A 27,083-nucleotide genomic window follows, 5' to 3' on the forward strand; every position below is an offset into this window, starting at 1 on the left:
CCCTCTCCGAAAGGCAGAGGCAGGAGGTTCCTTTTTCTCCTGGACTTCAGTTGCTGAAGGAAACCACTTGCCTTTGGTTTGTGGGTAAATTTCCTCAAGAGCCACTCTCGAGCCTTCCTCGAAATTTTGTATGCATCACGGCTTTGTATCTGCCTCCCCTCAACTACGGTGTTTATTTCAAGACTTTGGCCTTCTTAGAAATAACCTCAAAAGAAGAAGATGATTATCTGACCGAATGAGATGACAGATGGACCCTTCAGGTTAAAGATCTGTGGCTTCTTGCACAGCATACAGTTGACAGAATCTGGAGTCGGACGTACTGGGTTTTGTGTCTTTCAAGCCTTAGCATTTCAGCATAGTCCTTTTATCTCTATGACTCAGTCTCTGTAACTGAAATGCCCTGTGTATTCCATGCAACTCCAGCCAGGTTCATATATTTTGAAATACAGGACATTGTTCTAAAATTTCCTATTTTCAGTGAAAACAAATTTTAGGTTACAGTTTGAGATTTAAGGGATAGCAGGAATATAGCCACTGCTTCAGTGTTTTGTGTCTGTAAATCTCAAGACGCCTTCATTGTAATGTGTTCTAGACATCGTGTCATCAAGCACCTGATCAGGTCCACAAGCTTAGTGACTGAGTAGTAGCTGAAGGAGACGACAAGAAGCCTCCAGTGTAATCATCAACATTTGGGCTCAGGTATGATCAGAATGAGAGTGCAGCCGCCTGGACATGTAATCAGAAACACGGCTCCAAAACTCAGTGTCAATCCTGAGGATAAGAAAGGAACCTCTGTGGTCAAAATTTTAGCAATCTCTGTGTCCGAAGAGATATCCTTATTAGACATTTGGGGTTTTGAGACATGGGCTTGTGAATATGTCATTTCCACAGAGACATCAAAATGTTATTTTGATTGGTGTGGACATGTTAGTCACTCACTTGTGTCTGACTCTTTGCAACCCCATGGACGTTAGCTCGCCAGGCTCCTCTTCTTTCTATACTCCTGGGACTGATACAGAACCCACTGATGCCAAACCTAGAATTAAACACCTTTATTGCTCAAAGTTTATTTGACAGTGTTAGGTACAAAACATCAACGTTATTAACGAAAAGAGCTGAAATTTTAATTTGAGAACTGCCGATTATAATCACAAACTCTTTAGGCTTTTTATGTGCTTTAACACATAGAGGGCCTTGCACTTAATAAATGGGCTAAGATAAACAAGACGTACCCACTTCAACTACAATTTTTAAAATAATGTGGGTCAGTGTGGCTGATGTTGCACTTGTATCATACAACTTGGGTTCAAGCTCTTTCTCCAAAGCCCTCAGAATGACAGGGACAGAAGAAACTTCTGAAACATTGCCAGCTCATTCTGCAGCTGTTTCAGGAAAGGAAAGAAATATTAAACATCTGCATATTATTTAGGTAATTGTTATATACACTTCATTAAAAAAATACCCCACTGCTCACATCCCTCTGTAGTTCTCGGTATTAAATACACACTACTTACAGCTTCAGCGATAATTTTGTCTTGCAGCATGGCCATTCCTTGTCTAATTTCACTTTGTTCATCACTCAGAAAATGTTCATGCTCCTTCTCTAACTCCTCCATACTCTAAAAGAGAAAGTCTAGTTCAGTGAGAAAGCACCACTTTTCATCTCACATTCTAAATGGATACGATTAAAGTTCAAAAGTAATAACACTTAATATTCAAAGGATGCTCATTATTTATTCCAAATAAAAATATTGTAACAAATACATGGAGACCGAAATATTCACTTAAGAGGTCTTCTGAATGCCGACTTCAGTCAAATCGTATTATTACAGTGGTACAATCACCTTACCCTTTGCTGAAAACAATAACTTAAGGAACAGTAAAGGTCAAGGGGAAGCAAAAACATGAAGACTGATGGTCCCCCGCAAGGCAACACCACAATTTAAAAACCCTCTAATGAGCTTTCTAAACAATAAGTAACAATGCATGTATAGTGACTAATAATGAGTGCAACATGGCTCCACTGGAGGGAATAGAATGAGCTCTGCTATGACCTCGCTACATGATGAAAAACAAAATTATGTTCTAAATCTTTACCATTCATTTGGAAGATGGTGGAGGAATAGGACGGGGAGACGACTTTCTCTCCCACAAATTCACCGAAAGAACATTTAGACGCTGAGCAAATTCCACAAAACAACTTCTGAATGCTGGCAGAGGACATCAGACACAGAGAAAGGCAGCTCATAGTCTTCGAAAGGAGGTAGGACAAAATATAAAAGATAAAAAGAGAGACCTCGAGGTAGGGATGAAGATCCATCCCGGGAAGGGAGTCTTAAAAAAGAGAGAAGTGGAGGTGGGGCTAAGATGGTGGAGGAATAGGACGGGGAGACCACTCTCTCCCCCACAAATTTATCGGAAGAACATCTGAACGCTGAGCAAACTTCACAAAACAACTTCTGAACGCTGGCAGAGGACATCAGGCATCCAGAAAAACAGCCCATTATCTTTGAAAGGAGGTAGGACAAAATATAAAAGATAAAAAGAGAGACAAAAGAGTTAGGGACGGAGACCCATCCCGGGGAGGGAGTCGTAAAAGAGGAGAAGTTTCCAAACACCAGGAAACCCTCTCACCGGCGGGTGTGGGGGAAGATTTTGAATTCCGGAGGGCAACATAACCGGGAGGAAAAATAAATAAAACCCACAGATTACGTGCCTAAAGGCAACTCCCAGCAAACAACCCCAGACGCTCACATCCGCCACCAGCAAGTGGGGGCTGAACGGAGAGGAGCGGGCGGCACTGCCTAGGGTAAGGACCGGGCCCGAGTGCCCCGAGGGCAATCTGAGGGAGCTAACGTGAGATAGTAACCTAAACTGTGGGACAGCCAGAGAGAGAGAACTATCCCGTGAAAAGCCCAAGTCTAAGGCACTGCCGGCCCGCTCACAGAACAAAGGACTGAGCGATACCAGAGGAAAGCTAGCCGGCTGCGGACCGCCCCATCCCCCGCCGGACGCAGTGGGCAGGCGGGGCCAGCCAGAGCCGGAAAGGGGCAAACTCGGCCCCAGAGAGGGCACCCCCTACCAAACTGCAAACAGGCTCCCAGTTTCTAAGCAAAGACTGCCTGAGATCCCAGAGGGTCGACAGCCGCCGGGAGGGTCGCAGCCAGAGACCAGCTCCCCAGGACTGACACAAAGCACACCAGAGCCTGGTGCACCCAGAAACCGAGGCGGGGACCAGGGAGGTGATAAGCCGCACCACCCCAACAGGGGAGAGTGCGCTCGCCAAACTCCTGGCTGCCTGAGCTGCTCTGACCGGGGATCGGCACAAACCACAGGCCCAACCAAGTCTGCGCCTTTGTGGAGTACCCGGGAACCTGGACCTGAGCGGCTTAGACCTGGGAAGTGCACACATCTCAGGGCCCACTCCCCGGCAGAGTAACCTGAAGCCTGAGCAGGGCAGACTGGGAAAGCACACACGCCGTGAGCGGGGGCGAACCCAGTGCGGCCGAGACACTGCGAGCTCTCCACACACGCGCCAGTGATATTGGTTTACGGTGTTCCTCCCTCCCCACAGCACGACTGAACAAGCGATCCTAAAGAGACCACCTCCGCCCCCTTGTGGCAGGGCGGAAATTAGACACTGAAGAGACCGGCAAACAGAAGCCAAATAAACAGAGGGAAGCGCTTTGGAAGTGACAGGCCAACAGATTAAAATCCCTGTAGTTAACACCAGCTACACTGAAAGGGGCCTATAGATCTTGAAAAGTATAAGCAGGAACAAGGATCTATCTGAAACTGAACTGACCCCACACTGATCACAACAGCTCCAGAGAAAGTCTTGGATATATTTTTACTATTATCATTTTCTTTTAAATTTTTAAAAATTGTTTTCTTTTTTCTTTAAGTCCTCTATTACACCTTTAATTTTCATTTTTATAATCCACTATTACCTTGCAAAAAAAAGACCCTATTTTTAAAGCAAACTGTATACATATATCTTATACCTTTTGTGATTTTTTTTCTTTTATATTGTATTTTTTTAAGAGTCTAACCGCTACTCTAGATTTTTCATCTTTGTTATGCATATTTGATATCAAATTTGTACATTTAAGAGCCCAATCTTTAGTACCAATTTTTACTCAGGAGTGTGATTACTGGCTTGATTCCTCTCTCCCCCTACTGACGCTCTTTCTTCTCCCCCAGGGAACCTCTATCTCCCCACCTCCTTCTTCTCTTCTCAACCCAATTCTGTGAATCTCTGAGGGTGTTCTGGGCACCGGAGAACACTTCGGGAACAGAATACTGCCCAGATGTCTCTCTCCCCTCCTGATTCCTCCCTTTCTACTCATGCTCACCTCTATTACCTTCCTCCCCCCTCTCTATGTATCTCCGTGAACCTCTCTGAGGGTTCCAGACTGTGGAGAGCACAGAGGGAAGTGCTTACTGGCTAGACTGCTCTCTCCACGTTTGAGTCCCCCTCTGCCCCTCCTGGTCAGCTCAACCCCCCTCCCCACCACCCACTTCACCTCTCCATGTAACTCGGTGAACCTCTCTGGGTATCCCTCACTGTGGAGAATCTTTTCACCATTAACCTAAAAGTTTTATTATCAGTGCTGTATGGATGGAGAAGTCTTGAGGCTACTGTAAGAATAAGACTGAAAACCAGAGGAAACATTAATCAATAGGAGATCATCCAAAAGCCTCCATACATACACTGAAACCAAGCTCCACCCAAGAGCCAATAAGTTCCAGAGCAAGACATACCACGCAAATTCTCCAGCAACGCAGGAACATAGCCCTGAGCATCAATATACAGGCTGCCCAGAGGCACCCCAAACCCATAGACATCTCAAAACTCAACACTGGACACTCCATTGCACTCCAGAGAGAAGAAATCCAGCTCCACCCACCAGAACACCGACACAAGCTTCCCCAACCAGGAAACCTTGACAAGCCACCCGTCCAACCCCACCCACAGTGAGGAACCTCCACAAGAAAGAGGAACGTCAAACTACCAGAATACAGAAAAGCCACCCCAAACACAGCAATCTAAACAAGATGAAAAGGCAGAGAAATACTCAGCAAGTAAAGGAAAATGAGAAATGCCCACCAAACCAAACAAAAGAGGAGGAGATAGGGAATCTATCTGAAAAAGAATTTAGAATCATGATAACAAAAATGATCCAAAATCTTGAAAACAAAATGGAGTTACAGATGAATAGCCTGGAGACAAGGATCAAGAAGATGCAAGAAATGTTTAACAAGGACCTAGAAGAAATAAACAAGAGTCAATATATAATGAATAATGAAATAAAGGAGATAAAAAACACTCTGGAGGGAACCAACAGTAGAATAACGGAGGCAGAAGATAGGATAAGTGAGGTAGAAGATAGAATGGTGGAAATAAACGAAGCAGAGAGGAAAAAAAGAAAAAAGAATCAAAAGAAATGAGGAAAACCTCAGGGACCTCTGGGACAATATGAAACGCCCCAACATTCGAATCATAGGAGTCCCAGAAGAAGAAGATAAAAGGAAAGGCCATGAAAAAATACTCGAGGAGATAATAGTTGAAAATTACCTTAAAATGGGGAAGGAAATAGCCACCCAAGTCCAAGAAACCCAGAGAGTCCCAAACAGGATAAAACCAAGGCGAAACACCCCAAGACACATATTAATCAAATTAACAAAGATCAAACACAAAGAACAAATATTAAAAGCAGCAAGGGAAAAACAACAAATAACACACAAGGGGATCCCCATAAGGATAACAGCTGATCTTTCAATAGAAACCCTTCAGGCTAGAAGGGAATGGCAGGACATACTTAAAGTAATGAAAGCGAATAATCTACAACCCAGATTACTGTACCCAGCAAGGATCTCATTCAGATATGCAGGAGAATTCAAAAGCTTTACAGACAAGCAAAAGCTGAGGGAATTCAGCACCACCAAACCAGCTCTCCAACAAATGCTAAAGGATCTTCTCTAAACAGGAAACACAGAAAGGGTGTTTAAACACGAACTCAAAACAACAAAGTAAATGGCAAGGGGGCCATACTTATCAATAATTACCTTAAATGTAAACGGATTGAATGCCCCAACCAAAAGACAAAGACTGGCTGAATGGATACAAAAACAAGACCCCTATATATGCTGCCTACAATAGACCCACCTCAAAACAAGGGACACATACGGACTGAAAGTGAAGGGCTGGAAAAAGGCATTTCATGCAAACGGAGACCAAAAGAAAGCAGGAGTCGAAATATTCATTTCAGATAAAATAGACTTTAAAATAAAGGCTGTGAAAAGAGACAAAGAAGGACACTACATAATGATCAAAGGATCAATCCAAGAAGAAGATATAACAATTATAAATATACATGCACCCAACAGAGGAGCACCGCAATATATAAGGCAAATACTAACAAGTATGAAAGGGGAAATTAACAATAACACAATAATAGTGGGAGACTTTAATACTCCACTCACACATATGGATAGATCAACTAAACAGAAAATTAACAAGGAAACACAAACTTTAAATGATACAATAGACAAATTAGATTTAATTGATATTTGCAGGACTTTCCACCCCAAAGCAATCAATTTCACCTTTTTCTCAAGTGCACACGGAACTTTCTCCAGGATAGATCACATCCTGGGCCATAAATCTAGCCTTGGTAAATTCAAAAAAATTGAAATCATCCCAGCCATCTTCTCTGACCACAATGCAGTAAGATTAGACCTCAATTACAGGAAAAAAACTATTAAAAATTCCAGCATATGCAGGCTAAACAACACGCTTCTGAATAACCAACAAATCACAGAAAAAATCAAAAAAAAAAATCAAAATATGCATAGAAAAGAATGAAAATGAAAACACAACAACCCAAAACCTATGGGACACTGTAAAAGCAATGCTAATGGGAAGGTTCATAGCAATACAGGCGTACCTCAAGGAAAAAATCAAATAAATACCCTAACTCTACACCTAAAGCAACTAGAGAAGGAAGAAATGAAGAACCCCAGGGTCAGTAGAAGGAAAGAAATCTTTAAAAATAGGGCACAAATAAATGCTAAAGAAACAAAAGAGACCATAGGGAAAATCAACAAAACTAAAAGCTGGTTTTTCGAGAAGATAAACAAACTTGACAAACCATTAGCCAGACTCATCAAGAAACAAAGGGACAAGAATCAGATCAACAAAATTAGAAATGAAAATGGAGGGATCACAACAGACTCCACAGAAATACAAAGGATCATAAGAGACTACTACCAACAGCTATATGCCAATAAAATGGACAACTTGGAAGAAATGGACAAATTCTTAGAAAAGTATAACTTTCCAAAACTGAATCAGGAAGAAATACGAGATCTTAACAGACCCATCACAAGCACAGAAATCCAAACTGTAATCAGAAATCTTCCAGCAAACAAAAGCCCAGGACCAGACAGCTTCGCAGCTGAATTCTGCCACACATTTAGAGAAGAGCTAACACCTATCCTACTCAAACTCTTCCACAAAATTGCAGAAGAAGATAAACTTCCAAACTCATTCTGAGAGGCCACCACCACCCTAATTCCAAAACCAGACAAAGATGCCACAAAAAAAGAAAACGACAGGCAAATATCACTGATGAACATAGATGCAAAAATCCTTAATAAAATTCTAGCAAGCAGAATCCAACAACATATTAAAAAGATCATACATCGTGACCAAGTGGGCTTTATCCCAGGAATGCAAGGTTTCTTTAATATCCACAAATCAATCAATGTAATACACCACATTAACAAACTGAAAGATAAAAACCATATGATTATCTCAATAGATGCAGAAAAAGCCTTTGACAAAATTCAACATCCATTTATGATAAAAACTCTCCAGAAAGCAGGAATAGAAGGAACATAACCTCAACATAGTATAAGCTATATATGACAAACCCACAGCAAACATTATCCTCCATGGTGAAAAATTGAAAGCATTTCCCCTAAAGTCAGGAACAAGGCAAGGGTGCCCACTTTCACCACTACTATTCAACATAGTTTTCGAAGTTTTGGCCACACCAATCAGAGCGGAAAAAGAAATAAAAGGAATACAGATAGGAAAAGAAGAAGTAAAACTCTCACTGTTTGCAGATGACATGATCCTCTACATAGAAAACCCTAAAGACTCTACTAGAAAATTACTAGAGTTAATCAATGAATATAGTAAAGTTGCAGGATATAAAATTAACACACAGTAATCCCTTGCATTCCTATACTCCAATAATGAGAAAACAGAAAGAGAAATTAAAGAAACAATACCATTCACCATTGCAACGAAAAGAATAAAATACTTAGGAATATATCTACCTAAAGAAACAAAGACTTATATATAGAAAACTGTAAAACACTGATGAAAGAAATCAAAGAGGACACAAACAGATGGAGAAATATACCGTGTTCATGGATTGGAAGAATTAATATAGTGAAAATGAGTATACGACCCAAAGCAATCAATAGATTCAATGCAATCCGTATCAGGCTACCAACGCTATTTTTCACAGAACTAGAACAAACAATTTCACAATTTGTATGGAAATATAAAAAACCTCGAATAGCCAAAGCAATCTTGAGAAAGAAGAATGGAACCGGAGGAATCAACCTGCCTGACTTCAGGCTCTACTACAAAGCCACAGTCATCAAGACAGTATGGTACTAGCACAAAGATAGAAATATAGATCAATGGAACAAAATAGAAAGCCCAGAGATAAATCCACACACCTATGGACACCTTATCTTCGACAAAGGAGGCAAGAGTATACAATGGTGGAAAGACAATCTCTTTAACAAGTGGTGCTGGGAAAACTGGTCAACCACTTGTAAAAGAATGAAACTAGAATACTTTTTAACACCATACACAAAAATAAGCTCAAAATGGATTAAAGATCTAAACGTAAGACCAGAAAGTATAAAACTCCTAGAGGAAGACATAGGCAAAACACTCTCCGACATAAATCACAGCAGGATCCTCCATGACCCACCTCCCAGAATATTGGAAATAAAAACAAAAATAAACAAATGGGACCTAATTAAAATTAAAAGCTTTTACACAACAAAGGAAACTATAAGCAAGGTGAAAAGACAGCCTTCAGAATGGGAGAAAATAATAGCAAACGAAGCAACAGACAATTAATCTCAAAAATATACAAGCAACTCCTGCAGCTGAATTCAGAAAAATAAACGACGCAATCAAAAAATGGGCCAAAGAACTAAACAGACATTTCTCCAAAGAAGACACACAGATGGCTAACAAACACATGGAAAGATGCTCAACATCACTCATTATTAGAGAAATGCAAATCAAAACCACAATGAGGTACCATTTCACGCCAGTCAGAATGGCCACTGTCCAAAAGTCTGCAAGAAATAAATGCTGGAGAGGGTGTGGAGGAAAGGGAACCCTCTTACAGTGTTTGTGGAAATGCAAACTAGTAGAGCCACTATGGAGAACAGTGTGGAGATTCCTTAAAAAACTGGAAATAGAACTGCCATACGACCCAGCAATCCCACTGCTGGGCATACACACCGAGGAGACCAGAATTGAAAGACACGTGTACCCCAGTGTTCATCACAGCCCTGTCTATAATAGCCAGGACATGGAAGCAACCTAGATGTCCATCGGGAGACGAATGGATAAGAAAGCCGTGGTACATATACACAATGGAATATTACTCAGCCATTAAGAAGAATACATTTGAATCAGTTCTATTGAGATGCATGAAACTGGAGGCCATTATACAGAGTGAAGTAAGCCAGAAAGAAAAACACCAATACAGTATACTAATGCATATATATGGAATTTGAAAGATGGTAACGATAACCCTATATGCGAGACAGAATAAGAGACACAGATGCATAGAACAGTCTTATGGACTCTGAGGGAGAAGGTGAGGGTGGGACGTTCTGAGAGAATAGCATTGAAACATGTATATTATCATATGTGAAACAGAACACCATTCCAGATTTGATGCATGAGACAAATGCTCAGGGCCGGGGCAATGGGATGACCCAGAGGGATGGGATGGGGAGGGAGGTGGGAGGGGGGGTTCAGGATGGGGAACACATGTAAACCCATGGCTGATTCATGTCAATGTATGGCAAAAACCACTACAGTATTGTAAAGTAACTAGCCCCCAACTAAAATAAATAAATTTATTTAAAAAAAAAAACAAAAAAACAAATTGCCAACATCTGCTGGATCATCAAAAAATCAAGAGAGTTCCAAAAACACATCTACTTCTGCTCTATTGACTATGCCAAAGCCTTTGACTGTGTGGATCACAACAAACTGTGGAAAATACATATGTATGTATATGTATATATATATATACCTGTGTGTATAATGAATCATGTTGCTGTATACCAAAAAGTAAACACAATATTGTAAATCAATCATATTTCAATTTTTTAAAAAGAAAGAAATTACAGTTGCAGAGCTAAGAATTTCAGGGCCCAGTAATTGCTGGGTGGGAAGGACAAGGGACTTGTTGGCATCAAAGATAACACTAAAGTTAGTAGCATAAATGCTGACATTTAGCAATGTCCTTTAGAAGTAATCTTCTTTGGTACTTTATCAAATCTTCACACCAATTAGTAGTAAATGTTTCTCAGGGAACATTAGAGCTACACCTTGTCTACTTAGAAACATGTTCAAGATGACTTTTGCACATATATGATTCTAAAGCTCTTTAAAGATTATCTATTTAAAAGTCTTTTACTAGTTTACTTAAGCCATCTCAATCAGTTTAAAAAGAGTGACACATTAACATCTTGTATTTGGACACGATGATCACTCAAAAGAACATTTCTGCTTCCCCCGCCACCGAAAAAGAAGGGGAATGTGCAGGGTCCCATCACCTCCTGAATAAGTATGCACACACATATATATACGAAGAAGGGGACAACGGGCACTGAGGGCAGTTTGCTAATGTGCAAATATCACAGCAGATCACTCTCAATCCACAAACATCTAGTCTTCTTCTGGGTTTTTCATTCAATTATACACTTAGACTTTCTCATGTGATTATAAATTTGCATATCAAGTCACTATTAGTTACTCATATTCTAAAAGCAAATATGCCATAAATGCTCATACAATGCATTTGAAAACAAAAAAAGGTCTTCACTAATTACAACTGCCTGGCTTTATATGTAGCAGACACAGTTAATAGGAGAAAGGGTAAAGACACCTAGAGATAATTTATAAAATTCCTAAATTTCCGCTATATATTTGTCCTCGGCTGATCGCCTAAATACTCACTGCTCAACAAAATAGTTACCATTAAAAGGTTAATCAAGTATCAGTTTTCTCCACCGTGTGTATACATCTAGATTAAATTCCCAGTTTGTAGTTCCCCATTTCAAATGACTCCCACAAAGCTATAGGCTTCCCTGATGGTTCAGATGGTAAAGAATCTGCCTGCAACGTGGGAGACCTGGGTTTGATCCCTGGGTCAGGACGTTCCTCTGGAGAAGGGAATGGCAACCCACCCCAGTATTCTTGCCTGGAGAATTCCACGGACAGAGGCCACAGTCCATGGGACTGCAAAGAGTCAGACACAACTGAGCGACTAACACTTTCACTTTCACAAAAATATAAAGGAATCGTATAACTAAAAACTCATTTACCAATTAGGCTGTATTCAGACCAATGAATTCAAAATGGAGAATGGTTAACAAGTTAAAGGCAGGCACAACCTAATTTTTTTTTCCCCCATAAGTTTGGATAGACACAGACTACCTTCTACTTTTATATACGTATTGTTTTTATGAGAATGTACTGTGTTACCAAATACAACAGACCTTCAGGAATTGCTCATACGAATTTTTAATTTTTTTCAGCTTCTGGTTCTGAAGAAGTCTAGCTTGTTGAAGAACCTTTTGTTGTTTTCGAAACATACACTACAAATATAAAAGAAAAAAGTGATAAAATGTGGGCAACGTTTAATATTTGGAAAGCATGTTTATACATTAAGCTTTAAAGGAGCTCTAACTCAACGCTTGTTAACATTTCCTGTTTTGACAACTTTGATGACCAAGTTGAAGTAACTGTGTTCACCACTACAATAATAATATTCACCATATAATAATCCTATCCTAGCAGTCACTGAGTAGGAGAGTTTCTTTCTTAACCATATTCAAAACGTCTCATTCTTGATGGCAAAATCCACAAACGACCCTTCCAATAGTGTGTTCAGCACAGGTAGGCAAAATCTACACAGTAATCCTTCCTAACAGTAATTGCCAAGAAACTATTCTTTCTTAACAATACTCAAAATATATATTAATTCTTGGCCCTTTCAATATGCACATAGAATATCCTTCCAATAGCTGGCCTTTCCGTTCCGTGACCTAAACTCCAACAATAATCTTACCCTCTTCCTTACATGAGCCACTCACTTATATGGTCATACCCCGTAGTCATAGGATTCGGTCTTTCCCAAGAACTGCCCCAGCTACAAGATATTAGTAACAGCAAAGACTTACACAGGAACTATGGGTCAGGTACGGTTTCAACCACTTTAATAAACTTCTTCTATATGATCTCATTTTTTTATTCCTCAAAACAACTCTATGAGGTAGGTACTGTGTCCCCTTCCATAGATGAGGAAACTGAGGTACACAGATAAACAATCTGTCCTTGCTTTCACAGCTAGCACTGGTTAACCAGGATTGGATCCCAAACATTTACTGTTCTGGAGTCCGGGCCCTTGACCCTGTACTACATATGCTTTTCCATTTCCCCCAGCATTCAACCACTACCTCCCTCTTTTGTACGTCATTCCCTTTCTTGCTACATACAGATCAACATTACATCAGAATTAACATCCGTTGATGGTAGGACTGCTCATTGTCCCCAACCCCCACTCTCTTGACTTCCTCTTTCCTCCTTCTCAGCTTAAATCCCGCCGTCGATCATTACACCTATGCCCTTGCACATGTACCTTGGCCCCCTCTCTGTCAGTCTTCATGACTAAACCCCGATCCTGGGAAATCCACCTCTCCAGCTGCTCTGCATCAGCCATGCGGAGTGGTCTCACTTTCAATTCATGATGACTATGACAGCAACCTAAGTTGCACCCATAAATGCTGCTTGGCAATGATATCTCCCTGGTCCTCTCGGGAAACAATTCCAGGCCTTCTTCTCTGTCCCCCAAAGGCAACAACTTATCCACCATCCTTACTCCTAAACGGTGACCTTACTACTTCACTAAATAAACAGAGGCACTCCCAACAGAACACTCATTCTCCCTTCACTACATCTCCCACCCACCTTCATCCATCTGAGTTCAGGGGCTCTACCTTCTCTCCTGTATCATTGCCTGAGCGATTGCTAATTGAGACTTTGATACAATAAGCTGATTTTAAAGCTAAGGCTGATACTAACAGCTAGTTTTTCTTCTTGTTCCCAGGCTTTCCGCATGTCTACATCCCACTCCCGAAACAAAGTCTGAAACTGCTGAGCGTATTTGAGATAAAGGTTCTGCCTGTAAAACATAAGAAAGAGCAATGTCAAACTCCACAAAGATACAAACAAATATCAACTGTATTTAAAACAAAATTGATTTGACACAATTTACACCATAAAAGAAGAAGGCAGTAATAGCACAATAGCAGCTGAAATATTCTCATGGGAAACAGAGAGCTTAAGTGGATAACCTACTCTTCAATTCCAAAAGTACTGCTCCTGACTGAATAAATACAAACACTATCGCACATGACCTCTACTTCTTGAAAACTAGTGACGATTTGTTGTACTATAAATTTCCGAGAAACATTCATTTTATCTATTCAAAAAAGCAGTTTACTTTTCACTTCTTCTTACTGAATAACCTATATGTCCTAATATGATAAGGAGATTCAGTGAGCTTATACTATCTATTTATCGGAGAAGACTACCAAACAGGAATATTTCACTTAACTATTTCCCCTCTTCGGCACAACAATGAGCTTTGAAAAAAGAACAGTAAATGCAACTCAGTTAAATGGTACAAATTTTTCACAATATAAGATTAACCTTTTCTGTATAACTGAATTCACTTAACTGTCACAAGAATAATGGTTTAAGACATCAGCCTTATGTTCAGCTAGGATAGGTCTAGAATGAATATAATTTAATTCCATAGAATGAAAACTCAATTGTTCTTTGAAAGGGGAAGGAAAAAGGTCATCTTTATCGTCTTCTAGGAAATATATCTCAAATCTCTTAAGGAGTTGGATTACAAAACTAAAGACTTTACGTGCTTAGGAATAAAAATCAAGCAAAATATGTTTTGCACTGGAAACTGTAATAGTGTTTGTCTTAGGTTATATGCATCATCAGACACTAAGAAATTATACAAAATGTTGTTGTGGCACAAAAACTTAAACCACTTTACCTTTGTTCTTGGTGTGTTTTCCAAACACTAACAAGGTTTTCGTTCGTGGCTTTGATAGTAGCTTCTGTGTTCATCTCAAGCTTTTTTCTCTTTGCAAGAAGAGCCTGTTTCATGTCACCTATATAGAAAATATTTACTCATTAAAGTCAAATGTGGAAAATTATTTTGTTCCGATACATTCAAATCAATACGGGCAAATGCTGCCTCAGCAATACGCAAAGACACTTAAAATTTATAATACAGACACCATTTCAAAACGCGTGATTTGCTCACTTTTCTCTGGAAGACCTTTCCAGTACCAGTATCACAATTCTAATTTTTCTAACCACAGACCACCTTTAGATTTAGAGATACTGGAAAAGTGATAGCAATCAAAGCATTTTCCAAGTTTCAAAACATGTACAGAGAATCTCAAGAGAAAACTTTCCGTTCATTCCTTGTCAGAAAACAATAAAAAGGCAAGTCTTTCTAACTGTGTAAAATATCCTGTAGTTCAAGGGACACGTTTAGATGGATTACCATTAGGATGTGTTGCAAAAAAACGCAGATAAGAACCCATCTTGAAAGTATCCTTCAAAAGGATAAAAATCATTATATTGCACGTTAAGAAACTGATTTTTCAAGCAATCTAGTGAGTGATGCTCTTAACTGTATTTCACTAAAGGAGACAATGACCATGGGTAGAAAAACCCAGTTTTCGAGTAAGCAGTTCAGGAACATTTAAAAAATATTTTTTCCCAGAGCTTTGTACATAATGCTTTTATCCATAAGTGCTGCATTTCACAAAGATTTAATCCTTCAAGATAAGCTTTGCAAATCACATGGTTTGACTTTATGGGTCAACAATCAATAGTTATCTTTTGGTAACCATGAAGGGTCTGCAATGAAATAAAAATAATTTATACATCCAGAATCTATACATAATAAACGGTTCACCAGGCAGCTCACAAAACAAGCACCCCATCCCAACGGAACAGGCCAAAGTGTTCACAGCATACTTGCCTGTGAGGGTGATCTCTATCAAAGAGCCACAAATTGCCGCAGATGCTTTCCTAAGTGTACTGTCCTCTAACACAGATAGGGTAACTAGTATCTGACAGAACAGTATAAAACTTCCGAGTTTGGGGACCTGATTATATATCTCTCACTAGCTTGGGGTGCTGTCTCTAGTTTTTTCTGGCATGGATTACACATGTTAAAATAACAAAAAAGGATTCCATTTGTGCTGCTACAGCAAAGAAAAGAACATCAGAAAGTCGTGAGAAGTAACTAAACCAAGACTATTTAAAATTGACCTGAAAAACTGATACGTCACTTTAGGTGTGCACGCCAAAGCCGGTACAAACTATCTCATCCATTTCCTTACACGGTCCATTCAGGGTACACATGCACAAAATAAAAGCATCATTCTTGCTTCATCAACAATGTTAGCACCATTTTCACTTTCCAAAAAACCTATAAAACCTATAAGTCAAAACACACTGAATACTTGCATAAAATCCTGTATCTGAGAAGAGGTCTTATAATCCACCGATTTAACATTTAAATTTATAAAAGCTACATGGCTTAAAGCAATTTTCATTAATTATAAATATCACTCAAACATACCTCTCAATTCTTCCAGCATCTTCTGTATTTCATTCCTGTGAAGAAGTTACACCAAACATTACTCAATGAAGATAACCTAGAAGACCATACTTGTTATGAAAGAAATCCCCCACTCAAGGATTTCACAGACAATACTTGTTACATGAGCCAAGCTGACTTGACCTAGCAGGTAAAAATTGCTATAAAACATTACCGCAAATCTTCCTGAGATGTTTCCGCAGGGGGCTCTTTCCCTCCGAGAGTTTCAATCACTGAGCTGTTTTCTGCATGGAAATAAAAATGGAAAACATTTTAAAACTGATGTATGACATTTTGGTCAGGTTTCCTGAAGAAACAGCCTCACTGTGGAGGGTCCAGGCTTTGCACCACCAAAAGCTTCTTAAAGGAGACCTCTCAGAAGAATTTTGTCTGTGAAGGTCAGATGAATTTAGGGCAGGGACCAGGACCACTTTTTGGAGACAGCATTAAAAGCCTTTCAGGGTATACCAGCAGGGAAAAAAACAAAACAAAACAAAACAAAACGACTCTCTCCTCCACAGATTTATCGAAAGAACATCTGAACGCTGAGCAAACTTCACAAAACTACTTCTGAAGGCTGGCAGAGGACGTCAGGCTTCCACAAAGACAGCGCATTATCTTCAAAAGAGGTAGGAGAAATTATAAAAGATAAAAAGAGAGACAAAAGAGTTAGGGACGGAGACCCGTCCTGGGGAGGGAGTCGTAAAAGAGGAGAAATTTCCAAGCACCAGGAAACCCTCTCACCGGCGGGTGTGGGGGAAGATTTCTTATCTTGGAGGGCAACGTAACTGGGAGAAAAAATAAATAAAACCCACAGATTACGTCCTAAAGGCAACTCCCAGCAAAGAACCCCAGACGCTCGTATCCGCCACCAGCAAGTAGGGGCTGAACGGAGAGGAGCGGGCAGCACTGCTTAGGGTAAGGACTGGGCCCGAACGCGCTGAAGGCAATCTGAGGGAGCTAATGTGAGATAGCAACCTAAACTGTGGGACAGCCAGAGAGAGAGAACTATCCCGCGAAAAGCCCAACTCCAAGGCACTGCTGGCCCGCTCCCAGAACAAAGGACTGAGCCAACCAGAGGAGAGCTAGCCGGCTGCGGACCGCCCCATCCCCCACCAGAGCCGGAAAGGGGCAAACTCGGCCCCAGAGAGGGCACCCCCTACCAAACTGCAAACAGGCTCCCAGTTTCTAAGCAAAGACTGCCTGAGATCCCGGAGGGTCGACAGCCGCCGGGAGGGTTGCAGCCAGAGACCAGCTCCCCAGAACCGACACAAAGCACACCGGAGCCGGGCGCGCCCATAAACCGAGGCAGGGACCAGGGAGGTGATAAGCCGCACCGCCCCAACAGGGGAGAGTGCGCTCGCCAAACTCCTGGCCGCCTGAGCAGCTCCGACCGGGAACGGCACAAGCCGCGGCCGAAACCGAGTCTGCGCCTTTGTGGAGTAACCGGGAGCCTGAACCTGAGCGGCTTAGACCTGGGAAGTGCACGCATCTCAGGGCCCACTCCCCGGCCCACTCCCCTGCTGAGTAACCTGAAGCCTGAGCAGGGTAGACGGGGAAAGCACACACGCCGTGAGCGGGGGCGAACCCAGTGCGGCCGAGACACTGCGAGCTCACCACACGTGCCAGGTTTGCAGTGTTCCTTCCTCCCCACAGCACGATTGAACAAGCGAACCTAAAGAGACCACCTCCACCCCTTTGTTGCAGGGCGGAAATTAGATACTGAAGAGACCTCCAAACAGAAGCCAAATAAACAGAGGGAAGTGCTTTGGAAGTGACAGGCCAACAGATTAAAATCCCTGTAGTTAATACCGACTGCATTGAAAAGGACCTATAGATCTTGAAAAGTATAATCAGGAACAAGGATCTATCTGAAACTGAGCAGAACCCACACTGCTCACAACAGCTCCAGAGAAAGTACGGGATATATATTTTTTTACTATTATTATTATTTTTTTTAATTAAAAAAATTTTTTTTTCTCTTCTTTCCTTTTTCTTCAAGTCCTCTATTACACCTTTAAATTTCATTTTCATAACCCACTATTAACTTGCAAAAAAAAAAACCCTATTTTTGAAGCAAACTGCATACATATATCTTATACCTTTTGTGTTTTCTTTTTTTACTGTTTTTTTCCTGTTTCTTTTTTTTTACTGTTTTACTGTTTTTTTTTCTTTTTACACTGTTTCCTTTTTCTTTTTTTTTATATTGTAAGTTTTATAAGAGTCTAACCTCTACTCTAGATTTTTAATCTTTGTTTTACATATTTGATATCAATTTTGTACATTTAAGAACCCAATCTTTAGGACCCATTTTTACTCAGGAGTGTGATCACTGGCCTGATTACTCTCTCCCCCTATTGATGCTCTTTCTTCTCCCCCAGGGAACCTCTATCTCCGACCCTCCTCCTTCTCTTCTCAACCCAATTCTGTGAATCTCTGAGGGTGTTCTGGGTACTGGAGAACACTTCAGGAACAGGATACTGCCCAGATGTCTCTCTCCCCTCTTGATTCCTCCCTTTCTACTCATGCTCACCTCTATTACCTTCCTCCCCCCTCTCTATGTATCTCTGTGAACCACTCTGAGGGTTCCAGACTGTGGAAAGCACAGAGGGAAGTGCTTACTGGCTAGATTGCTCTCTCCACATTTGAATTCCCCTCTTCCCCTCCTGGTCACCTCAACCCCCCCCTCCCCTGTCTTGAGGCTACTGCAAGAATACGACTGAAAGCCAGAGGAAACATTAATTAATAAGAGACCATCCAATAGCCTCCACATATACACTGAAACCAAGCTCCACCCAAGAGCCAACAAGTTCCAGAGCAAGACATACCACGCAAATTCTCCAGCAACACAGGAACATAGCCCTGAGCATCAATATACAGGCTGCCCAGAGGCACACCAAATCCATAGACATCTCAAATATTAATACTGGTCACTCCATTGCATTCTAGAGAGCAGAAATCCAGCTCCACCCACCAGAACACCGACACAAGCTCCCCCAACCAGGAAGCCTTGACAAGCCACCTGTCCAACCCCAACCACAGTGAGGAACCTCCACAATAAAGAGGAACTTCATACTACCAGAATACGGAAGGGCCACGCCTAACACAGCAATCTAAACAAGATGAAAAGGCAGAGAAATACTCAGCAAGTAAAGGAAAATGAGAAATGCCCCCAAAACCAAACAAAAGAGGAGGAGATAGGGAATCCACCTGAAAAAGAATTTAGAATAATGATAATAAAAATGATCCAAAATCTTGAAAGCAAAATGGAGTTACAGATAAATAGCCTGGAGACAAGGATTGAGAAGATGTAAGAAATGTTTATCAAGGACTTAGAAGAAATAAAAAGTAGTCAATATAGAGTGAATAATGAAATAAAGGAGATAAAAGACACTCTGGAGGGAACCAACAGTAGAATAACGGAGGCAGAAGATAGGATAAGTGAGGTAGAAGATAGAATGATGGAAATAAACGAAGCAGAGAGGAAAAAAGAAAAAAGAATCAAAAGAAATGAGGAAAACCTCAGGGACCTCTGGGACAATATGAAACGCCCCAACATTTGAATCATAGGAGTCCCAGAAGAAGAAGATAAAAGGAAAGGCCATGAAAAAATACTCGAGGAGATAATAGTTGAAAATTTCCCTAAACTGAGGAAAGAAATAGTCACAGAAGTCCAAGAAACCCAGAGAGTTCCAAACAGGATAAACCCAAGGCGAAACACCCCAAGACACATATTAATCAAATTAACAAAGATCAAACACAAAGAACAAATATTAAAAGCAGCAAGGGAAAAACAACAGATAACACACAAGGGGATCCCCATAAGGATAACAGCTGATCTTTCAATAGAAACACTTCAGGCTAGAAGGGAATGGCAGGACATACTTAAAGTAATGAAAGAGAATAGTCTACAACCCAGATTACTGTACCCAGCAAGGATCTCATTCAGATATGCAGGAGAATTCAAAAGCTTTACAGACAAGCAAAAGCTGAGGGAATTCAGCACCACCAAACCAGCTCTCCAACAAATGCTAAAGGATCTTCTCTAAACAGGAAACACAGAAAGGGTGTTTAAACACGAACTCAAAACAACAAAGTAAATGGCAACGGGATCATACTTTTCAATAATTACCTTAAATGTAAATGGGTTGAATGCCCCAACCAAAAGACAAAGGCTTGCTGAATGGATACAAAAACAAGACCCCTATATATGCTGTCTACAAGAGACCCACCTCAAAACTAGGGACACACACAGGCTGAAAGTGAAGGGATGGAAAAACATATTTCATGCAAACGGAGACCAAAAGAAAGCAGGAGTCGCAATACTCATTTCAGATAAAATAGACTTTAAAATAAAGGATGTGAAAAGGGACAAAGAAGGACACTACATAAAGATCAAAGGATCAATCCAAGAAGAAGACGAAACAATCATAAATATATATGCACCCAACATAGGAGCACCACAATATATAAGGCAAATACTAACAAGTATGAAAGGGGAAATTAACAATAACACAATAATAGTGGGAGACTTTAATACTCCACTCACGCATATGGATAGATCAACTAAACAGAAAATTAACAAGGAAACACAAACTTTAAATGATACAATAGACAAATTAGATTTAATTGATATTGCAGGACTTTCCACCCCAAAACAATCAATTTTACCTTTTTCTCAAGTGCACATGGAACTTTCTCCAGGATAGATCACATCCTGGGCCATAAATCTAGCCTTGGTAAATTCAAAAAAATTGAAATCATCCCAGCCATCTTCTCTGACCACAATGCAGTAAGATTAGACCTCAATTACAGGAAAAAAACTATTAAAAATTCCAACATATGGAGGCTAAACAATATGCTTCTGAATAACCAACAAATCACAGAAGAAATCAAAAAAGAAATCAAATTATGCACAGAAACGAATGAAAATGAAAACACAACAAGCCAAAACCTATGGGACACTGTAAAAGCAATACTAAGGGGAAGGTTCATAGCAATACAGGCGTACCTCAAGAAACAAGAAAAAAATCAAATAAATCAACTAACTCTACACCTAAAGCAACTAGAGAAGGAAGAAATGAAGAACCCCAGGGTTAGTAGAAGGAAAGAAATCTTTAAAATTAGGGCAGAAATAAATGCAAAAGAAACAAAAGAGACCATAACAAAAATCAACAAAACTAAAAGCTGGTTTTTCGAGAAGATAAACAAAATTGACAAGCCATTAGCCAGACTCATCAAGAAACAAAGGGAGAAGAATCAGATCAACAAAATTAGAAATGAAAATGGAGAGATCACAACAGACTCCACAGAAATACAAAGGAGCATAAGAGACTACTAACAACAGCTATATGACAATAAAATGGACAACTTGGAAGAAATGGGACAAATTTTTAGAAAAGTATAACTTTCCAAAACCGAACCAGGAAGAAATAGAAGATCTTAACAGACCCATCACAAGCACGGAAATCGAAACTGTAATCAGAAATCTTCCAGCAAACAAAAGCCCAGGACCAGACGGCTTCACAGCGGAATTCTACCACAAATTTAGAGAAGAGCTAACACCTATCCTACTCAAACTCTTCCAGAAAATTGCAGAAGATGGTAAACTTCCAAACTCATTCTATGAGGCCACCATCACCCTAATTCCAAAACCAGACAAAGATGTCACAAAAAAGGAAAACTACAGGCCAATATCACGGATGAACATAGATGCAAAAATCCTTAATAAAATTCTAGCAAACAGAATCCAACATCATATTAAAAAGATCATACATCATGACCAAGTGGGCTTTATCCCAGGAATGCAAGGTTTTTTTAACATCCGCAAATCAATCAATGTAATACACCACATTAACAAATTGAAAGAAAAAAACCATATGGTTATCTCAATAGATGCAGAAAAAGCCTTTGACAAAATTCAGCATCCATTTATGATAAAAACCCTCCAGAAAGCAGGAATAGAAGGAACATATCTCAACATAATAAAAGCTATATATGACAAACCCACAGCAAACATTATCCTCAATGGTGAAAAATTGAAAGCATTTCCCCTAAAGTCAGGAACAAGGCAAGGATGCCCACTTTCACCACTACTATTCAACATAGTTTTCGAAGTTTTGGCCACACCAATCAGAGCGGAAAAAGAAATAAAAGGAATACAGATAGGAAAAGAAGAAGTAAAACTCTCACTGTTTGCAGATGACATGATCCTCTACATAGAAAACCCTAAAGACTCTACTAGAAAATTACTAGAGTTAATCAATGAATATAGTAAAGTTTCAGGATATAAAATTAACACACAGAAATCCCTTGCATTCCTATACTCCAATAATGAGAAAACAGAAAGAGAAATTAAGGAAACAATACCATTCACCATTGCAACGAAAAGAATAAAATACTTAGGAATATATCTACCTAAAGAAACAAAAGACTTATATATAGAAAACTATAAAACACTGATGAAAGAAATCAAAGAGGACACAAACAGATGGAGAAATATACCATGTTCATGGATTGGAAGAATTAATATAGTGAAAATGAGTATACTACCCAAAGCAATCTATAGATTCAATGCAATCCCTATCAAGCTACCAATGGTATTTTTCACAGAACTAGAACAAATCATCTCACAATTTGTATGGAAATATAAAAAACCTCGTATAGCCAAAGCAATCTTGAGGAAGAAGAATGGAACTGGAGGAATCAACCTGCCTGACTTCAGGCTCTACTACAAAGCCACAGTCATCAAAACAGTATGGTACTGGCACAAAGATAGAAATATAGATCAATGGAACAAAATAGAAAGCCCAGAGATAAACCCACGCACATATGGACACCTTATCTTCGACAAAGGAGGCAAGAATAGACAATGGAGAAAAGACAATCTCTTTAACAAGTGGTGCTGGGAAAACTGGTCAACCACTTGTAAAAGAATGAAACTAGAACACTTCCTAACACCATACACAAAAATAAACTCAAAATGGATTAAAGATCTAAACGTAAGACCAGAAACTATCAAACTCCTAGAGGAAAACATAGGCAAAACACTCTCCGACATAAATCACAGCAGGATCCTCCATGACCCACCTCCCAGAATATTGGAAATAAAAGCAAAAATAAACAAATGGGACCTAATTAAAACTAAAAGCTTTTGCACAACAAAGGAAAGTATAAGCAAGGTGAAAAGACAGTCTTCAGAATGGGAGAAAATAATAGCAAACGAAGCAACAGACAAACAATTAATCTCAAAAATATACAAGCAACTCCTGGAGCTGAATTCCAGAAAAATAAACGACCCAATCAAAAAATGGGCCAAAGAACTAAACAGACATTTCTCCAAAGAAGAAATACAGATGGCTAACAAACACATGAAAAGATGCTCAACATCACTCATTATTAGAGAAATGCAAATCAAAACCACAATGAGGTATCATTTCCCACCAGTCAGAATGGCTGCTATTCAAAAGTCTACAAGCAATAAATGCTGCAGAGGGTGTGCAGAAAAGGGAACCCTCTTTCACTGTTGGTGGGAATGCAAACTAGTACAGCCACTATGGAGAACAGTGTGGAGATTCCTTAAAAAACTGGGAATAGAACTGCCATATGACCCAGCAATCCCACTGCTGGGCATATACACCGAGGAAACCAGAATTGAAAGAGACACGTGTACCCCAATGTTCATCGCAGCACTGTTTACAATAGCCAGGACATGGAAGCAACCTAGATGTCCACCAGCAGACGAATGGATAAGGAAGCTGTGGTACATATACACAATGGAATATTACTCAGCCATTAAAAAAAATATATTTGAATCGGTTCTACTGAGATGGATGAAACTGGAGCCCATTATACAGAGTGAAGTAAGCCAGAAAGAAAAACAACAATACAGTATACTAATGCATATATATATGGAATTTGAAAGATGGTAACGATAACCCTATATGCGAGACAGAATAAGAGACACAGATGCATAGAACAATTTTATGGACTCTGAGGGAGAAGGTGAGGGTGGGACGTTCTGGGAGAATAGCATTGAAACATGTATATTATCATATGTGAAACAGAACACCATTCCTTGTTCGATGCATGACACAAGGGCTCAGGGCGGGGGCAGTGGGATGACCCAGAGGGATGGGATGGGGAGGGAGGTGGGTGGGGGGTCCAGGAAGGGGAACACATGTAAACCCATGGCTGATTCATGTCAATGTATGGCAGAAAATATTACAATATTGTAAAGTAGTTAGCCCCCAACTAAAATAAAAATAATAATAATAATAAATGCACAATGAAGGAAAAAAAAAAAACGAAACAAAACATGTAGCACCCCGGGAAATGATTTGGAAAGGAGGACCTGCAAGCTGCTATGAAGGAGAGCTGATAGGAAGCTTACAGGGCAGTCCCAGTTTGCGATATGAGGCTGAATTGGGCAGCCTCCGGTACATGACACAGCTTGGCACACTGGCTTTCCCTGCTTAGTATGTGGAGAACTGGGAAGCCGCGACCCAAGGGACAGGGTCACAGCCCGTCCCCGCTGCCCCTCCCTACTCCGCCCTCACCCGTGAGCTGTGATCTGCAAAGGTTTTGGACAGACCATACCTTGGCAAACACTCTCTGGCTCACTCAGCTCTCTTCTCTCCTGATTCCCAGAGTCACAGGCTGCCATATCCTGAGCCTCCATCGGGGCGTCCTGAGCCTCCATCGGGGCATCCTGAGCCTCCTTCGGGGCATCCTGAGCCTCCTTCGGGGCATCCTTAGCCGTCCTGAGACGCTTCCTCGGAGGCCTCTCCATCTACTCGTGTGTTCCGAGGTACAGAGAGCACGCCTGCACCCTGCGGGCACAAACCTAATGACACAGACAGGCACAGGGTCAACGAGCGATGGCCGGCACGAGTCCTCCGTGGCAGATCAGGGTGTGCGCCACTGTTGGACCAGGAGCTGATGAAGCATGCAGTGATTGCGACCCCCTCCCCCCAGCGCTGCGATGGCGGACTGGCTCCTGCACCGCCCCTCACAGCCCCGCGCTGCCCGCCGACATCTGAGTGACAGGTGTCCCCTCTGGGGACAGAGTGTCAGGACCCCACAGAGGCTGCCCCCCATGCCTCGCGTCCCCAGGGATCAGGTGTTGGGCAGGGAGGCCCGACCACAGGCAGGACAAACCTGAGTGTCCCTCCACGGGGGGAGGGGGGGGATAAACTGTTCAGCACCTGTCCGGACACAGGCGGGTTGGGGGCCTTCCTGACACGCCATCTGGACCCCACCATGACCTCAGGGCACCGGCCCATCCTGCCCGGTGGCCAGGCAGGAAGGATAGACCTGAGTGGACGATGCCCGCGCACCCTCTGAGACCCTCCCGGGATGTGGGGACCGACGGCGCTCCCCAAACCACGCCTGCTGGCCCAGCCCTCGGGGTCCTCCTTCTGCTCTGCTAGAGCCCAGGGGGAACCCTCGGGGACATCGCCTCAGAGGCCAGCCTGGCTGCCACAGCCCCACACTCTGGTTCTTTCAAGTCTGAGAAGATGCCGCCGCCCCTCCCCCAGCCCGGCTCACGGTCACGTGGTGCCGCCGCCCTCCCTGAGGGTCCCTCTGTCCCCCTCTTGATCCTTCTGCCTGTCCCTCCCTCCTTCCATCCCTCATCCACACAGGGCGAGCTCCTTACCGTGATCCCCAAACCGCGACCCTCACGCGCGACGCTCCTCTCAGGACCTCGGGACAGCCAGGAAGCACCAGGCCTCTCCTGAGAGGGAGCAGCGCCGATTGGCCGGCACAGTGCGCATGCGGGAGGCGGGGCCTGGGCCTAGCCCCGCCCCTGACAGAACAGCCCTCCAGGGGGAGGTGCTCAGGCTGGGGACCCACGCTGCGGCTGTCCAGGTTCTGCCTGCAGAGGGCGTTGCCTGTGCCGGCCGTTTTCCTGGGAAATCACTGAAGGCCAGGGGGGCGAGGACCAGGTGCTCCAGCCTCCGCGCGCCTCATGAAGGAGCATTTACCAACTCCTCGTCACTCTCCTCCTGGTTTCCGTTCCACTCACTCCCTTCCCCTTGCAGACGAAGAGCCATCCTCCAGGGTGTCTTGTACAAACCACCACCCTCCATTTTCCGTTTGGATTTTCCTTTTTTTTTTTTTAAAGACACTGTTCCCTAATCCTTAAATAGCCTTGCTTACACACGTTGTCTGCAAATCACCATCAATTGTATCAGGTTCTCTGTGGTCTTCCGCCACTTGCTCTTTGCATCACTCGACATTGTGGCAGTATCACGCAGTATCTACAGTGTGCCCTGTCTCCACCAGGCTCTCTCTTTCCCTGCTCTGTCATATACCTTTGTGGAGCCACGCCTCCCTTCGTCCCTCCATTTTTCTCCTTGTCCCTGGACATCTGCATGCTTTCCACTTGAGAGCCCTTCAGAGCACGGATGCAAGCAGTGTTCTGATGTCTAGCCCACATGCAATAGGCATTTCCGTGTTTAAGGGACTGGGACGGCTAGGTCATAGGCTCACTGAGGGCAGGGAAACTGTGCCCAACTTCTACCTCCACCAGTGGGTTGAGTCCCATTGTTCCGTGTCCTCACCAAATACTTGCTGGAATCGGATTTCTTGCCTGTTGCCACTCTAGTGGGTGTAAAATTACATCGGGGAGAATTATTCTTTTGCATGTCTCCAGTCACTCATAAGGTTGAGCTCTATTTTCAGGCTGATTGACCATTTCAATTTTTTCTCCATGACAATGTACTGGGGGAGGTTTTTCAGTTTTCCCTTTGGTAGAAGGTTTTTGTTATCAATTCATAGAAGTCACGGGTATGTTGGGATATTAGTCTTTATATGTGTGCTTTCCCGTGCCTGTTAAAAGAGCTTTATCTTTACTCTGCGGTTGTAACATCTTTCTCCTTAATTTTTTTTTTAATGTTTTTAAGGTTTATTTTTCATTTTTGAATCGGTGTTCCTGGGGAAACTGGTGTTTTTTGCTGACGGCACATAGAGCTCCAATTGCTTTATTTCCTTCATGTGGACACACAGATTTGACATATTCACGAATCGAATAGTATA

General features: G+C 41.7%; 1 protein-coding gene across 2 annotated transcripts; it reads right to left on the reverse strand.

Annotated features, from left to right (window-relative positions):
• Positions 1-1,037: 1,037 nt before the first annotated feature.
• Positions 1,038-25,781, reverse strand: LOC145535296 (synaptonemal complex protein 3-like). Of its 2 annotated transcripts, none has more exons than XM_081563702.1 (9): positions 25,702-25,781; positions 24,642-24,874; positions 16,219-16,288; positions 16,026-16,060; positions 14,418-14,535; positions 13,427-13,526; positions 11,842-11,940; positions 1,515-1,619; positions 1,038-1,382 (listed from the first exon to the last, which is right to left on the reverse strand). In XM_081563702.1, exons 2-9 carry the CDS (start codon positions 24,832-24,834, stop codon positions 1,329-1,331), a joined length of 774 nt encoding a protein of 257 aa, XP_081419828.1. In that variant the 5' UTR covers positions 24,835-24,874; positions 25,702-25,781; the 3' UTR covers positions 1,038-1,328. The 2 variants fall into 2 exon arrangements, with proteins under 2 accessions (XP_081419828.1, XP_081419827.1); XM_081563701.1 differs by having other exon boundaries at positions 24,642-24,888.
• Between the last annotated feature and the right edge of the window lie 1,302 nt (positions 25,782-27,083).

This window comes from Giraffa tippelskirchi, chromosome X (genome assembly GCF_054371585.1).
Source record: "Giraffa tippelskirchi isolate mGirTip1 chromosome X, T2T-mGirTip1v1.2.pri, whole genome shotgun sequence".
Lineage (NCBI taxonomy): Eukaryota > Metazoa > Chordata > Mammalia > Artiodactyla > Giraffidae > Giraffa > Giraffa tippelskirchi.

Coding starts and splice junctions, on each gene's coding strand:
- LOC145535296 (XM_081563702.1), bottom strand. CDS start 24,834: ATGGAGAGGCCTCCGAGGAAGCGTCTCAGGACGGCTAAGGATGCCCCG. Junction 16,061..16,218: donor ACATCTCAGGAAGATTTGCG/GTAATGTTTTAT, acceptor ACTTCTTCACAG/GAATGAAATACAGAAGATGC. Junction 11,941..13,426: donor AACAAGAAGAAAAACTAGCT/GTTAGTATCAGC, acceptor TTATATTTGTAG/TGTATGTTTCGAAAACAACA.